Source organism: Gobio gobio, assembly GCF_949357685.1.
Source record: "Gobio gobio genome assembly, chromosome: 23".
NCBI lineage: Eukaryota > Metazoa > Chordata > Actinopteri > Cypriniformes > Gobionidae > Gobio > Gobio gobio.
Genome location: NC_137119.1, coordinates 26,436,459 through 26,453,635, shown reverse-complemented (window position 1 = coordinate 26,453,635; position 17,177 = coordinate 26,436,459). Strand labels below are relative to the sequence as shown.

Sequence of the window (17,177 nt, the reverse complement as noted above, 5' to 3'; positions counted from 1 at the left end):
TTTTGTATTAAAAAGAATGTGCTGTGCATTAAAAATATCCTCGCCTGGGTTTGTTCACACTCGCACATCAATTGGCCGAGTGCCTCAAATCCACTGTTGCCATGGCGATCCCAGTCTCAGCTGTACTGTTTCCATAGAGACATGGGGCTCGGAATCAAAACTGTCCTGTTTCCATGACAAAGCCACTGAGGGGCAGGAACGGAGAGCGATTTAACGTGATTCGACGGATTTTTATTGTCACAAGACAACCGGCGCACACATGCACAAAGACACCAGACATTACAGAGAAAACACATTTCAGGTAGTTTAATAAAACACCTCGGGCCAGTTCACACAAATATAACTACTGACCTCAATGTTTCTCAACATACATGGAAACTTTCATGCAGAAACGTCTGTTTTTGATGACCTCAACATGCTTTTTTATCTTTAGTTCCAGTTACTATTACTACTTACAGTATGTCCATATCATTTATTAACAAGTGTTGCGTTAGAAAGCATTAGAAAAAATGGAAAAAGCATCATACGTGGTAGCTCAGGGAAAAGACTGACTATCTTAGTATTCCATAATACAGACGGCCTATCACGCCTTTATTAAGATGCATACAGTACAAGATAATTTTGTGTATGGGAAATGCAACGTTATTGTTCGCAGGTAAATTACTGAGTAAGTGTCTGTGAATTTTGTGCATTAGTATTGTTTTAGTCAGACCAATCATTGTCCTCCAGCTCAGATTCGTCCTCAGAGTCACTGTATTCCACAGCAATGCGGCGAGACAAGATCGTGGCGACATCATTGCCCACCGGTTCTCGTTTTGCCTGCTGTTCCTGCTGCTCTTGAACCTTTTTCAGCTGGATACCTGCCGTACAAACAAACACACACAAACGTCAACAGCTCAACTCATTCATTTTCAATGAGAGATGAACAACAGTGGGCGTTTGTGATGAAATGTGGGTGTGTCCGGCAACTTTATAGAAGTTTAACTTTCTGCAAGCGAGCGATGAAGTGAAGTCAGTGGAGCTCACATGATCCACCTCCTGTGAGATACTGCAGTCGAGTGTAGGCGAGACGGAGAAGTTAACGTTACAGGGAGCAATTTCATTGTTCTATATGATTTGTCTCTGCCCACATTCAGGGATATAATAAGAAAAGAATGCGTGGAAAAAATATTTTCAGGAGTTTTGATTCATGCTTTGACTGTTCGCCTTGTTCGTGATATGATGTATTATGAACAGCTGCAATTCATATAAAAATATTTACATTCATTGCCGTTAACAAGTTCAGTCAGTTGGGGGGTCAGCACAATAAAAAAAAAAGGAAATTAATACTTTCATTCAGCAAGGAGGACGCAATAAGACATTTATAATGATACAAAAGATTCTTAGAAAACTCTCCATTCATCAAATAATACTGAAATGATTGCCACAAAAGATAAGTAATGTTTCTTGAGCAGCAAATCAGCATATTAGAATGATTTCTGAAGGATAATGTGACACTGAAGACTGGAGTAATGCAGCTTTGCCATCACAGGAATAAATTATATTTTAAAATATATTAAAAGCAGTTATTTTAAATTGTAATATTTGACAATATTACTGTATTTTTGATCAAATAAATGCAGCCTTGGTGAGACTTTAAAAAAACATTAAAAACATTAAAAAAAATCAAAATCTTACCGACCCCAAACTTTTGATGACATGGTGACCTCCACAGATAATGATTTTTATAATGGTAAAGCTTATGAAATCTACCCATGTTCAAAAACAAGATGTTTATGTACAGTATAACAAGTGTGAAATGCTTATATTCATAACATAAACACACTTCATACCCATTCTTATAGCTGCGAGCAGGTCGCTGCGTGCATCGTTGGTGGGTTGGGCCTCATTAGGCACAGAGGGCCGTTTGGGTGTGATGGATTGGGCTCCAGGAGGGGGTGGGGCAACTGGTGGAGGAGGGGCACCCATTGGTATAGAGGTAGGTGGAATGGGTGGGGCATAACCGGCAACTGCTCCCATTGGTCCTAGATGGCCTGGAGGCGGGACCTGTCCCATGGGTGGCATAGCAAAAGCAGTTTGTGCTGATGGGATAACAGCAGGTGGTGGAGGCGGCGGCCCAGAATTCATGTAATCCACACTGTCGAGAGGAGAAGAGGGAAAGAAAACGAAATCATGCTTTTTCACCCCATTCAACATAAACTGATGCTATATAAATTCAAAAGTATAACTGTATAGTAAAATCACGAAAGCATGTCACAAATTTGTTGACCGTGGCAGTATTTGCAAATACCCACTGTGGCATTTACAATATAGACCAGGGTTTTTCAAACTTTCTGATGCCAAAGACGTCCAAATCTACCGTCATGTGATCATGTGATCTACCAGCGTCAGTTGCATTGCTTCACTATGTTATATATATAACATTAAATTAAATAATATATTATTTATATTGTATATACATATTTAACAAAACCATTTTTATTTCACAAATAAGTTTTCATTTTTATAACTTATATTTTTATATTTCATATAATTCTGGATAGATTTAAAATCTTGTGATTTCTAAACAGTCTTTAGAGAGTAATACTATGTAATATTAAGTAATATAATAACTATATTGAGTAATATTATACAATTTATTAAGTAATATTATCAAATATGGTAAATGTAAGAAAAAAAAAAGTTAAACAAATGTTATTAATATCTTCACACATGATCCAATAAAAATCTCATGGATATTACAGAACATCCTTGGGCAATCAATTGTTTAATTTGTTTATAACTAACTGATTAATCTAAATAAAAACGACAAACCTGTAGTCGGCAGGTGGGAGGGTCATAGAGCCGTTAATTGTGTTTGATGCAGGTGGAGGGGGCGGAGCCTGGTGCGGGCGACCCAATGTGCCAGAACGGTATGCCATAGGCCCACTCCGGTAATCCTGGTCCATGGTCAATTGGGTATGAGCTGACAAGGCCGCCATGCTGGGCGGAGGCCCAGAGTAAGTGTGGGCGTGGCCGGCATGGTTGGCCATGGAGAGATAACCGTGATCTGCATGATCTCCATGAGACCTGCATGAATTATGAATTAGATTAAATGAAATTGAGTTTATATATGTGCACTTAAGTGCATGTAGCCCATGTTACCTGTGCTCCGGGGACATGATGCCCTCCGTGGAACCTCCTCTGTGCACAGTGTGGGAATGTCGATGGTCAGGTCTCAGTTCCTTATCGAAAGCCATCATGTTCCATTCCTGCCTGCGGTTTCGAGCTTTTCGCACCTTTTTCACCTCCCTCTGCAGTGTGCCGTCCACACACCGTCTCTGCTCCTGTCGCAAGGTATCAAAGGACAGAGAGATGTTTAATTATCACATATTGCCTCATGAACACGCATTATACTAGGTTTCCAGTCTTCAGTGTCACACGATTCTTCTGAAATCAGTCTAATATGCTGATTTGCTGCTCAAGAAACATTTCTCACAGTTCTATGACATGAAATATTCATAACATGTCACGTTTGATCAAATTAATGTGTTTTTGCTAAATAAAAGTATTAATTTCTTTAAAAAAATTAATATATTACTGCCCCCAAACCCAAAAGAGAGGTAAGAAAAGGGTGTTCAACCTTCTGTCGTCTCTTTTCTTTCCTCTTGTCTTCTGTGTCCTGTAGCATCTTCTCCTTCCACAGGTCAAAGAAGTAGGAGGGGTCAGTGTAAAACTTCAGTCCTTCTTTACCATCATCTCTATGGCAACAAAAACAAAAAACATAATTTTCATGATTGATTTTGGTTATCCAAAGCTATTTAAAACCATTTCTCTTAATTAACATCTCAATAAAACAGTGGTTGAGAGATATATTTGACTATGAATATGTTTATGTAACCATTCCCATTCAGAATGCCAGTTGCTGGATTGCTTTTATGGACTGCTTCAGAGGAGAAAATGATTTTTAAAAGCATCTTGATGCATCATTTCTGACTGGCTGCTTTTGGAAAAGTGCTATTAATTGGCCATTAATCATTTATGCAAAATCGCCAAAAACTTTTGTTAACAGCATTCAGCCGAACAGACTGAAAAAGATGAGTCAGAGAGCAGCCACTGTCCCTTGAAACATTCCCTCCACACATTCTGCATTAGATCTATTTAAGTATTCATGAGTGGCCCATATTCTCTACCTTAAGAGCTAGCGTTCACATGAACTACATCTGCCAGCTTTAAGTATTCATGACTGCTCTATATTCCTTAATCAGACTTCTGACTGACAGAGGGCATATTAAAGGATACATTCATCATCTTCATATAACTTTGGTGACATTGTTTTATAAGTACCACTTCTAATACATATTAATGTTTTGGGAAAGAATTGATACATTATTTATTTCTGGTATATTCAATGGTATTTTCGGACCAGTCTAATCTGTCGAGGCATTATACACTATATTGCCCCTGAAAAACAACCCCCATACCATAATCACCCCTCCACCAAACTTTACACTCGACACAATGCAGTCAGGCAAGTACCGTTCTCCTGGCAACCGCCAAACCCAGACTCATCCATCGGATTGCCAGACAGAGGAGCGTGATTGGTCACTCCAGAGAACACGTCTCCACTGCTCTAGAGTCCAGTGGTGGCGTCCTTTACACCACTGCATCCTATGCTTTGCATTAGACTTGGTGATGTAAGACTTGGATGCAGCTGCTCGGCCATGGAAACCCATTCCATGAAGCTCTCTACACACTGTTTTTGAGCTAATATGAAGGCCACACGAAGTTTGGAGGTCTGTAGCCATTGACTCTGCAGAAAGTTGGCTACTTCTGCGCACTGTGCACCTCAGCATGCGCGGACACCGCTCTGTGATTTTACATGGCCTACCACTTTGTGGCTTGAGTTGCTGTTGTTCCCAATTGCTTCCACTTTGTTATAATACCACTAACAGTCACTGTGGAATATTTAGTAGAGAGGAAACTTCACGAATGGACTTATTGCACAGGTGGCAACCTATCACGGTACCACGCTTGAATTCACTGAGCACCTGAGAGTGTCTCATTCTTTCACAAATGTTTGTAGAAGCGTCTGCATGCCTAGGTACTTGATTTTATACACCTGTGGCCATGGAAGTGATTTGAACACCTGAATTCAATTATTTGGAGAAGTGTCCCAATACTGGCAATATAGTGTATGTACAGTAAATGAAATGCTATTTCAGAGCTGATTTTCTTATTTGCATAACACTGGGATTAAACACAACTTTATATGATACATAGATAGAGAAAAGACCAATAACAATTTAGTATGCAAATATTACAAAGAATGAATGCCAAAGATAATATCAATGTAAAATGTCAAAAGTCAATTGAAAATGTAATTATAAGTATAAGCTTTAGTTATAATTAATAAAGATAAATGAATAATAAAACATATTATAATTGTATTATTATTATTAAATTAATAATATGATTGAAAATGGTTAAAATTGTTAGTCAATGAAATTAAATGAATAAAAAAAATTATATTAATGCAAGTCAATGGTAGATTTATAAGATTGAGCTTTAATTAAATTAATAAAGATATTAAAAATGTTAATACAATAATACATTCAAATAATAAATTAAAATGGTTACAACATTATACATACATAATATAATAAAAAAAATACACCAAAGAATGTATGGAAAAATAATTTAGTATTTAGTATATGTTTATTAAGTATTCCTCATCGGGACTGTGGTTTTAGTTTTTACTATACATGTGGGGTACATTTGGTCCTCAAAATCTGACCCAAACATGCATTGACACATACCTGTAGGATGAGAGAATATTAAGAGGAGGTGGTTTATCACTCAAATTGTACATCTCTGTCACCGGGATCGGTACGCTGCTCTTGGACACCACCTTCTGGTCCTGTACAGTAGAGCTTTTAAAAGCCTTCCTCATGTTTATGTCCTGAAGAGAGACTGCACAGGGTGAAGGAGAGAAAGAGAGATTGATTACACCTGCGCTCCAGAGTGTGTAAAGTAAACTCCAGTATTGATCTTTTAATTGAAAAAAGAGATGTGAGGACACGCTTTGGTCTGGGTAAAAGAGATGCGGGGTGCGCAACATTTTTGCATTATTTATTTTGTTGATTTTCGGTTTGGAGGAATACAGTGGTATTGATCTCACACTGGAGCCATGTAACCTCAGAGATTTGTTTTAGGACAAATTGAGATGCCGATGGCCGTTGTGTATTGAGGGATGACCCTGAGCCCTTGTTTCCCAGAAGCAGACTCACCCTCCTCAACTGTGGAGTCCAGCTGGGTGACCTTGACGGCAAGTCGGTCAATCCGATCCTGCAGAGAGTTCGCCCGCAAATAGAACATGTTTGCCTCATTGAAGAGCTCTCCAAATATGTCTTCAGCATGTTTACCTTTGAGATAAGAGGAGAATAGAATAAACATATATATATATATATCACACTCTTCGTTGACACAGTTGTCTCCATGGTAAACAAGTGCACTAAATTTCAACAAAAATTGTGTAGGGGCAAAATTGTTTGTTGTGGTGTAAATGACACAACAAATGGCACAGTTATAATTTGTGTAAATTTTATATTATCAGTGTTGAAAATGTAACAATTCATATATCCATAATGATGAGTAAAATAAAAAACTACACATGCAAGCAAAAATGTACCATGGTAATAAGTTTCAAAGACTTTTACAATATTTTCAAAATATTATCATAATTTTAATAATAACTTTTTAATATGCGTTAACTATATAATTATATATATATATTATAATAACTAATTAAAAAAATTAACTAATAATAATTTAATAATTTCAATTAATAATAAATTTAACATTTATTTAATATAAAAATTACATTTTCATAGTTGATTAAATTATATAAATTATAAATTTTCTCTCTCTCTCTCTCTCTCTCTCTCTCTATATATATATATATATATATATATATAAATTATTAGCTCTTAAAATGTAGCATTTTCTAATATGTATTTAAAATATGAATTTTCACATGCATTACATACAGCACATTGAGGACAGAAACTATAAATGAGCTACATTTACATTCTACAGCTGTTCGAGAAAACAAGGTGGAGAAATGTTTAAAAAGAAAAACAAAGAATACACTTAATTTTTAACACCTCAACTGAGGCTATTAATAACTGCCGTGTTAAACAAAAGCACACAGGAAAATATTTACAGGAAGGAAGAGTGTCTGTTCCTTACAAATTCCTGGCCTATGACCCAGTGCAAACACACACATATACAGAATATATATATATATATATACCACCGATCACGCACTTACACTCCCTACAACAGTACTACACCCACCAACACATAAAAAGCATGTTTCCAGACATGCACGCTATTTTCGTCACACGCACACAGCGTCTAAAGCTTTCCCTTCAAGTCCAGTGGGCTGTCATTTATATTTAATCCACACAGCTGCTACTGAAAGGCCGTCTCCTTCTACAGGCATCCACTGAACAACACTAGCAGAGGCACAGTAAAGACGCTTCAGGGGATTTCAGGGGTCAGCTGGGGAGTTATTGAACAGGTGGATGGAAAAAAAGAACAGAGGATGGATGGATGGATGGGCAAATCAGTAGCTGGATACACAGAGAGAGACTTGCCGATTCAGAGGACATGTTTTCAAGATAATGGTCTTACATAATACAGTCCCGTGAGTCAAGAGGAATTATTATTAAGAAGCTTCTCTCTAGCACCGTGATCTGAAGATACCACTGGACCACTAAATTATAGACCACATAGAATGGAAACACAAACCAAATGTCTAATATGAATAAGAAATGGAAGTTTTAGAGTAATGTAATGGCATGTATAGTAAAAGCAAGTACAAAAATTTGAGTGTAAAACTCAGTTTTGAATGGTTGCTACAACTTGCTAGGGTGCTTCTTGTTGGTTATATACTGGCTCAAGCCAAAACATAAGGGGTGTGTGTGTGGACAGTTAGGACAATTTCAGGGGGAATCCGTCCCAGAAATGGTCCAGGGGGCCCAGATACCATCTAGCACAATATTTGAGACAAAATAACTGAGAATAGTCTCCAAATGTTGCTAATTCTGAGGGGGGAAAAAAGGTTGGTAAAATGTTTCATAAAGACATTAAATCTTCTCTTCTATATTACCGTTCAAAAGTTTGGAGTCAGTGAGATTTTTATTCAGCAAGGACACATTAAATTGATCAAATATTTTCTGCCTTATTCTGGGATAAAAATTACAGGTTTTTTTTTTACAAAATCCATGATGACAATGCCCAAGTGTTTGTAGTACATAAACTAATATTACAATTGTCATTGGGAAAATATAGGGAAAAGAGATTATAGAATATAAATGATTGGTTATTTTTCAGCAGTTTATTTGATTTCTTAGCCAATTTAGAGCAAGACATAAGAAAAAATAAAACCTGCCAATCAGACAAAAGTCAGAAAAAACTGGTGTTACACCCTCACTTCTGAAATGATGCTACGCCCCTGGTCCTTAGTAATTCTAATTAGCTCAATTCAACAACAATAGAAGCTAAAGCTAAGCCCCTAATTAGCCAGGTAAACGTGTGTTAAAGACAGAAAGGAACGGGGTAACTTACTGAGACTGCTGAGTTGACGTATGATGGCAGAGAGCGTGTTGTTCATCACACACTCCAGCTCGCTGCCGATGCCCTCCGGTAACACCCCGCGGCACAGGTGCCTGGGCTCAATGTTTCTCTTCACCAGAGGCATGACTGACCCTTATACAGCCGCAGCACACTCTACCTGCCCAGACAAAACACAAACACTGTATTTCAAATCACACACATGTGCACAGACTACAGCTGAAGCATGAAGGCAAGGTCCATCTATCATGTTTACTCAGTTTTCAACTGTATTTGGATGAAGCCCATATTATATAACAGACACCCACACATTGAGAGAGTGAATGTTCAAAATGAAACTGGGACAGTTGGAGATCAAGAAAAGGGAACTGAGTTACTCAGATTTTGGGTTAACCCTCTTACACTGGTCAAAACCTACACTGACCTCTGACTCCGAAATCACACTCGTAACGTTCAGCACAAATGAAGCTCAATCCATCCCAACACAAACAGAAACACAGACTATAACTCCCTCCACAAGCGGCCTAGTACGGCAGGATTACAAAGCATTAAGAAAAGAAGATACAGTCAAAGTAATCCTGTTCATCATTCGAGCTGCCCAGCTGTAGATCAAAAGACAAGAGATGCAAACTGACCATTTGTTTCCCAAAGAAACAGATGAAATTCTCTATCGCCTTACATTTACACAATCTATATTAAAATAATTATTTTGATATTATTTGTTTTAAAGAAATTAATACTTTTATCCAGACACATCAAAAGTGACAGTAAAGACATTAATAATGTTACAAAACATTTCTGTTTCAAATAAAAAATTTTTTTTTTGAAGAATCCTGGTTTTTTTTTCAATCTCAATTTCAACAAAAAACAAGCAGCACAATAATAAGAAATGTTTCTTGAGCAGCAAATCAGCGTATTATAATGGTTTCTGAAGTTATCATGTGACACTGAAGACTGGAGTAATGATGCTGAAAATTCAGCTTAGTTCACAGTAATAAGTTACATTTTAAAACATTAAAATAGAAAGCATTTACTTTAAATTTTAATAAAAAAATTTTTTTTACAATATAACTGTTTTATCAAATAAATGCAGCATTTGTGAGCATTAAAGACTTAAAAAATAATATAATATAATTAATATAATATAATTATAGATTTATTTCTTACTGATTCTTTTTTCCCATATTGTCTCTGCACTGTCTGGACACCTTTACTTCTTTACTTCATAAAAAATATGTACAAATAATAATAATAATAATTAATATATATATATATATATATATATATATATATATATATATATATATATATATATATATATATATATATATATATATATATATATATATATATATATATATATATATATATATATATATATATATATATATATATATATATATATATATGATTGCAAAAACAGAACCATAATACTATGACTGATGCAAAATATTGCTTGCCATGCAAATCATATTATATACTATTATATTTTATGCACAACACTAAAGATGTGTGTATATGTTTCTCCTCGCTCACATAAGTAGCTTAAATTAGCCATGTCATCTGATTCAACCGGACGCCATGACAGAATGATCCCGTCTGTGAAAGAATAACCCCCACATTGATTGGCCAGCTGAGAGGACATCTGCTGTGTGATTGGCTAAGGGGGGTTGAAAGTCAGAGATTAGGGACAAGAACAAAGAGATGGTGGGACAGCATCTCAGAGGTCATCTTATCTGCCGGTTTCCCAGCTTCCTGTTTTCCAACTCCACACCCAACTCTCCAGTTCCTGTTCCCCTCTGTCTCACATCTCGGACTTCCTGTCGTCCCAAACAGCCAGAACAATGATGCAGTTGGGGTGTGAAGAAAGTTTCACTCACACACAATCACAACACTTAAATAACTGCTATGCAACCGCTAACTTCCTCCCGTATCCCGCTTGTACAATATAAACATAACTATGAATACAGCTTGTGACAACTCCCTGAAACCAGGCCCAGATGGAATCCATTGACTTTTTCGCCTTTTCTACACCAATTTTGTAGGAAAATATGTAGAATTCCATAAAATAGGTTGAGTGCAATATATTAAATGGAGCTAAAAGGCAGCTAAAAGCCAAAACATTCAAGAAATATACATGCAACATTATGAATGACAGAATTCTGTAAAATTACTTTTTATATGGTAAAACCTGCAGAATTCTGTAAAATGTATATATGTATATATATATTACGGATGCCACCATTATGTAATCGTTTAAAGACACAATTACAAAAATGACGGCTCTACATGATCCCAGCTGAGGATTAGGGTCTTGTCTAGCAAAGCCATCGGTCATTTTCAAGAAAAAAGAAAAATGTATATACTTTTTAACCACGAATGCTCGACTTTGGCGTTGTGATTCTTCACGGCGTATGACGTCATCACGTTGGAAAGGTCACAGCCGTAGCGACCCAGTGCCGAAAAATACCATCTCATGTTCTCCTCCAACTTCAAAATCGTCCGACGTTGTTTTACCTTTATTTTTATAAAGGGAATTTGATTTAGGCCCATTCCCATTTCTACCCCTTAGGCCTTCCCTTCCCCCTTCATTTTGCACGTTCATGTGAAGGGGTAGGGGTGTCTCGATTCTCTTTTGGCTGGAGGGGTAGGGGTAAGGGGAAGGGCCAGATAGCCCTTCAAACGAAGATTTTTCAGGACCACACCTCGAACGAAGGGGTATGAGGAGTTTCCCTCCACCGACTACTGTGGTGCATAGAATGTGTGTATGTTGCCACTCGGGATCCTTCACTTGCGTGTCGCCTGGCTGCCAGTTTCTCCGTAGCTTGCTAAACGCACTATTTGATTGATTTGAACACATATTAATAATAGTTTAAAAATATATATCTGGTCATCCTTCATAACGCAGTCGATATTTACAATACATATCGTCTGTAAACTCTTGCGTTACCAAGGCAACGACTGACTTGACGTATAACGTGTGAACATTATCGCAGTAGATAACGAAACCATATCCGTACCGGTGTTGTGTCAAATTTTTACCCCCTGTCAGATTATTACCCCCCTAGTATTGGTAGGTTTAGGAGTAGGGGAGGGGGAGGGGTTAGGATTAGGGGTGAGGTTAGAATTAGGCAATCAGGTAGTGACTTCAATGGGGACTTCAATGGCTCATATGTTTTTGAACTGAAAACGAGCGCCATTTTCAAGTCCAAATACAGCGCAAAACTGTTGGGAGTGAGTAATTTGTTAAACGTGCTCGCGCCTGATTTCTGTTAGATATAGCCTACGCACTTCATTATTGTTCATACTAGTTAAATGTCACAGGACACTAATAAAAGAAACGGGGTATGATGACGTGTAATGGTATAGTAGTGGTGTCCCATTTATTAGGGGAATATTTTCACCCTTACGGCTTGGCACTCTGTTTCAAGGGGCAAGGGGAACGGGTAGATGTAGGGGAAGGCGAAGGGGTATAAAATAGAATTGGGATTGGGCATAAGTCTTTGCACGTTCCTTTTAACACTGGGTCGGTACTTCCACATATGTCACGACCGTGACCTTTCCGACCTGATGGCGTCATACACCGTGAAGAATCACTCACAACACCGAAGTCGAGCATTCCTGGTTAAAAGGTATATATATATTTCTTTTTTCCTTGAAAATGGACGATCGTTTTGCTAGATAAGACCCTATTCCTCGTCTGTGATCGTGCAGAGCCCTCTGAGTCCGAAGCCCTTAGAAACAACATTGATTTGGACCTTCAAACCGTTGGTTGCTATCGAAATACATTAAATGGAGAAAAATCCAGGAATATTTTCCTCAAAAAACTTAATTTCTTTTCAACTGCAGAAAGTGAGTAAATTATCAGGATATTTTCATTTTGAAGTGAACTAATCCTTTAAGGGTTTTCCCCACATTGTTATAATTTTAGTTTTAGTATAACATTATAATACCATGCATATTTGTACTTTTTTTATTTAAAGAAACCAAACCCATGCATATTTGACATTTGAGTCTTAATGCTATAGAAAAGCAATAAAAGTTTTTCAGGAAGTGTGTTTTCAGCTTAATGTAAATTGTGATCGTAAATAATTAATAATTGCAATACAAGGGAATAATCGTAATTGTGCAGCCCTATTAAAATGTATTTAATGCAACCAAAAGCCTTTTTAAACTTCCAAAACATTTAACAAATGTAAATGCAACATAAATCCTTAAAGGTCCCGTTTTTCGTGTTTTTTTGAAGCTTTGATTGTGTTTACAGTGTGCAATTTAACATGTGTTCATGTTTCATGTGTAAAAAAACACAGTATTTTTCACACAATTTACTTATCTGTATACCGCTGTTTTCACTGTCCTCAAAACGGCCTGAGAATTTCCTCGTTCTATGAAGTCCCTCCTTCAGAAACACGTAACGAGTTCTGATTGTGCCAGCGGTTCCCGTGTTGTGATTCGACAGCAGCTTAGGGCACGTTGCCCGGGAAGGTCACGCCTCTTACCATAACGGGGAGATGAACGCGCTCAAACTACAGCCCCTGAAGGCCAAACAAAGGTGATTTGACTCCGGGATGAAAATAACAGCGTCTGAACGACATGGCGACAAACGCAACCGAACCGAACGCAACACTTCCTCTTCTCCACGAGGGAGCAACAAGACCACGCCCCCCTTTTTCGCGTATTCTTGTGGGCGGAGGTTAGTCAACAAACTGTTCTACTGACGTAATTAAAGCAGGATGTACATGGATGTAGTCCAAACCGGCCGTTCGCTGTAGGCTTTGAAAGGGAACTTCTGTTAAATAAAATATCTCGCTTGGCATTGAACTTTGAGCTTTATAATTTTACAGGTATTATTTATGCTCTAACAGCAACATTACACACTAACTAAAGTTTGAAAAATGGGATCACGAAGAACAGGACCTTTAAAATTGGTGAAATTACGTAAATTTGATTTATATATGGTAAAATGTTTTAAATGCAGCTGAAAGGCAACTAAAAGCATTATTAAACTATCCAAAACGTTTATTTAATGTAAACATTAAAGGGTTAGTTCACCCAAAAATGAAAATTCTGTCATTAATTACTCACCCTCACGTCGTTCGAGACCCGTAAGACCTCCGTTCATAATCGGAACACAAATGAAGATATTTTTGTTGAAAGCTGATGGCTGAGAAAGGCTTCAGATAGGCCTCCATTTGCGTTCAGTACACTTATACTCCCAAGACGGATAAAAGGCACTTAAAATGTCATTACAAAGTCCATCTCACCACAGTGACTCTACAATAATCTTATGATGCGACGACAATAGTTTTTGTGCGCAAAAAAAATCAAAATAACACCTTTTTCCAACTTGTTACTGCCTTCCGTGTGTGCCTCCACGACGCATGCGCGAGAATATGACGCAGATCCGGCGTTCGGACAGATGACCCAGAAGTGATTTGTTTACAATCAGAGGAAGACGCGCGTATCTCAGCTGTTGGATTCTACATTGATCGTGCTTTAGGTCTCGGCGTAGTGCTCAAAATGGGGTTAGAGTGTGCATTTCATGGATTCCCGAACCCCGGCGCTACGTCATATTCTCGCGCATGCGTCGTGGAGGCACACGCGGAAGGCAATAACAAGCTGGATAAAGGTGTTATTTTGATTTTTTTTGCGCACAAAAACTATTGTCGTCGCATCGTAAGATTATTGTAGAGTCACTGTGGTGAGATGGACTTTGTAATGACATTTTAAGTGCCTTTTATCCGTCTTGGGAGTATAAGTGTACTGAATGCCAATGGAGGCCTATCTGAAGCCTTTCTCAGCATCAGCTTTCAACAAAAATATCTTCATTTGTGTTCCGAATATGAACGGAGGTCTTACGGGTCTCGAACGACATAAGGGTGAGTAATTAATGACAGAATTTTCATTTTTGGGTGAACTAACCCTTTAAGTATGACAATTAATATACAGTATACGGTAAAATCTATGGATTTGTATGGTAACATTTAATAAATGTTCATGCAACGTTGTGAATGATGTGCATTTAAACCCTCTGAAGTTTTATATCATGTGGACCTGCATATAACGCACTCAGAAACGGAACCTAAACAACCACTGTGTATTACATGCATAAGTACTATAGTTTGTAACCATTTACCATAGTAACACTGTACAAGTGGCCACAAAGTCCATTGTTCACTTCTTACACATCGCCTGCCAAACCTGTTCACTTCCCCTAATCCCCTTTAAAAGTGAAAACGAGGAACAAACAGCCCCAATGCCTTGACCTAAAGAGAGAGATGAACATCATATGCCATCGGGCCTCACACATGCACCCAGACACTGCTGTTGTTGTAGTCTAATGAGAACATGTCTGTGAGTGTTGTAATGTGTTCATTAAGTAAGCGCACTATCTCTCTACGGCATTGTAATTCTGCAGCGCACGGTAGTATGGACACAACCCACACTAATTACATAGTGCATTGAATTAAGACTGCGCCGGGAGGGGGGCCAGAGACACAGAGGAGACAAAGAGACGAGAATGTGAGTCTGAGTGGCATGAAAAGCAGTTTGTGAGATAGTTACACAGGAAACTGTTTCAGTTGGGAAGAACGGATCCAGAAAGAAGGGACAGGCAAAGAGTGAATGAGTGAAAAAGTATGAGGGAGAGAGAGAGAGAGGGAGAGAGAGAGAGAGAGAGAGAGATGATGGGGGAGGGAGAGTGGCAGGGGACCTCAGGGAACCCACTCTGAAAGGTTCTCGGGACAATAGCCCTCCGTTCACACGGCAACAGAGGAGCTCTCCCATGCATGTTCTGTTCCCTCCCCCAACCCGGTTACCCCCGCCAACCCACCCTCTCGGTCTTCTTCAAATAAAAGAAGCACTCCTGCCTCTCTCTCTCCTTTCAGCGGCCTTCTTTTTCCATAAGTCTGTGCCTATTCCAAAAACCACACACACATAGAGCACTTCAGACTGACAAAATACAAGCTACCTTCTTTCAAATAATGCACACAACAACAAGCATAATAGTGTGCATCCCAGCTGTTAACAGCCCCATCGGTGCTGCTGACAGGCTTTGAAGTCCATCAGACCCATCCCGTGACCACAGGAGGCCACATCCTGTCCGAACTAACGAGGGAGACACGAATCCACTCCCTAAACGACAGGACGGCAATGCATTAGCTATTCATAACTGAAGTAAAGCGCATCTCTGCGCGTAAGACTACATTAATATTACAACACGGATCACGTCACACATGATGAAGGCTTGTGAATGTCACGAGCCAGTTGCTCTGACTGTGAGATTTCTGCAAAGCCGACTGGCTTTATCTTAAAAAGCACCAAAAGCTATTATTATCTTAATATTTTTAACACTTCTGAGTTAAATTCATTAAGTCATCGGTTTTTTAAACACTTGAAAACGGAAAGTTGCAGAATTCTGTTAAGTATTATATTCTTTGATAACAGTTTAGTGACTGAGCACTTTCGGTCTTTACAGTTGATCTGATTGAAAATATAGAAACTTTTTTATTTATTTTTCTCAGGAGGACATATTCTGGTATACGGCACGCGACGATTGTTATTGTCATTACCGTTATAACAATGCTATTATCATTATTATTAATTTAGTAGAATAAACACCACATATAAAACAACAACAAACATAGCACATATTCCCGCTATTAGTTAAAAATGAATAAACAAGAATCAAAATAAACTCCCCACTAAAGAACCCCAAACCTCATGTTCCACTTATTACATAAAGCTCGATAAACAGTAAAGATAACAAGTGTAATATGACAAAATAACTACATTAGTGAAGATAAGTAAATGTTTGATGCTTACCAAAAGTGAATTTTGAGGGAAATTATATCCGCTCACATGTCCAGGCTTTCAGCGGTCCGGATTGCCATCCTGTGTCTCCATCGGTCCATCTGACCATTCCAAACAATCCGCTTGAGGCGGGGCATGTTGGGTTATTCGGACCAATCAGCATTTTAGAATAAGATCTTAACGCGCCACCATTTGTCACACTCAGCCTATCAGATGTGAGGCCGAGGATGATTGACAGAAAATCCCCGGTCATTTACCGTAGGGCGGTTGTGTGAAGGCGGGCTTTATCTGGGGATATTAGATGAGCTTTAAACACACCACAGAAAATACTTCATCAAACTTAGGCTACTTATTGTAAAGGAACAGCTTGAATTTGAGACTAAATAGCATTTTAACAAACGTTTGGAACTAGCATTTTCCACAAACGGTATAAAATAGGGTATGAATCAGCAAATATTGACCATGGGTGGTGGGGGGAGTGTTGATTAAAAATGTTGATTTATTGTTACCAAAACTGGGACAATAAGTCTGAACACATTTTAAAACCTGGATTCATTTGGCTTCAAGTAATAAACATTAAATAAACATCATAGGTTTAGTCTAATCTAAACAGCTATTCAGCAGGGGTTACTGGTTATTTAAACATATTTTAAATAATTTACCAGCAATTAAAACAATTAACTAAACGTCAATTAAATGAACTAAAATAGACTAAAATTATATACACAAACTATAGACCTCTGAAA

General features: G+C 38.0%; 1 protein-coding gene across 7 annotated transcripts; it reads right to left on the bottom strand.

Moving 5' to 3' along the window:
• Nucleotides 1-291: 291 nt before the first annotated feature.
• On the bottom strand, nt 292-16,552 carry wasf3b (WASP family member 3b). Of its 7 annotated transcripts, none has more exons than XM_079806049.1 (10): nt 16,444-16,547; nt 10,156-10,279; nt 8,614-8,779; nt 6,270-6,404; nt 5,799-5,952; nt 3,623-3,740; nt 3,145-3,326; nt 2,815-3,069; nt 1,833-2,137; nt 292-860 (listed from the first exon to the last, which is right to left on the bottom strand). In XM_079806049.1, the coding sequence occupies exons 3-10, from the start codon at nt 8,744-8,746 to the stop codon at nt 703-705; spliced, it is 1,440 nt and encodes a 479-aa protein (XP_079662175.1). In that variant the 5' UTR covers nt 8,747-8,779; nt 10,156-10,279; nt 16,444-16,547; the 3' UTR covers nt 292-702. The 7 variants fall into 7 exon arrangements, with proteins under 7 accessions (XP_079662175.1, XP_079662174.1, XP_079662173.1 ...); XM_079806048.1 differs by lacking the exon at nt 10,156-10,279 and adding an exon at nt 15,590-15,753 and having other exon boundaries at nt 16,444-16,540; XM_079806047.1 differs by lacking the exon at nt 10,156-10,279 and having other exon boundaries at nt 16,444-16,552.
• Between the last annotated feature and the right edge of the window lie 625 nt (nt 16,553-17,177).

What these genes read in the sequence shown, in the direction of transcription:
- wasf3b (XM_079806047.1), bottom strand. Translation starts at nt 8,746, where the DNA reads ATGCCTCTGGTGAAGAGAAACATTGAGCCCAGGCACCTGTGCCGCGGG. An exon ending in ACGTCAACTCAGCAGTCTCA is followed by an intron (nt 6,405 to 8,613) that starts GTAAGTTACCCC and finishes CTTATCTCAAAG; the next exon opens with GTAAACATGCTGAAGACATA. An exon ending in GCTCGCAGCTATAAGAATGG is followed by an intron (nt 861 to 1,832) that starts GTATGAAGTGTG and finishes TTTGTACGGCAG; the next exon opens with GTATCCAGCTGAAAAAGGTT.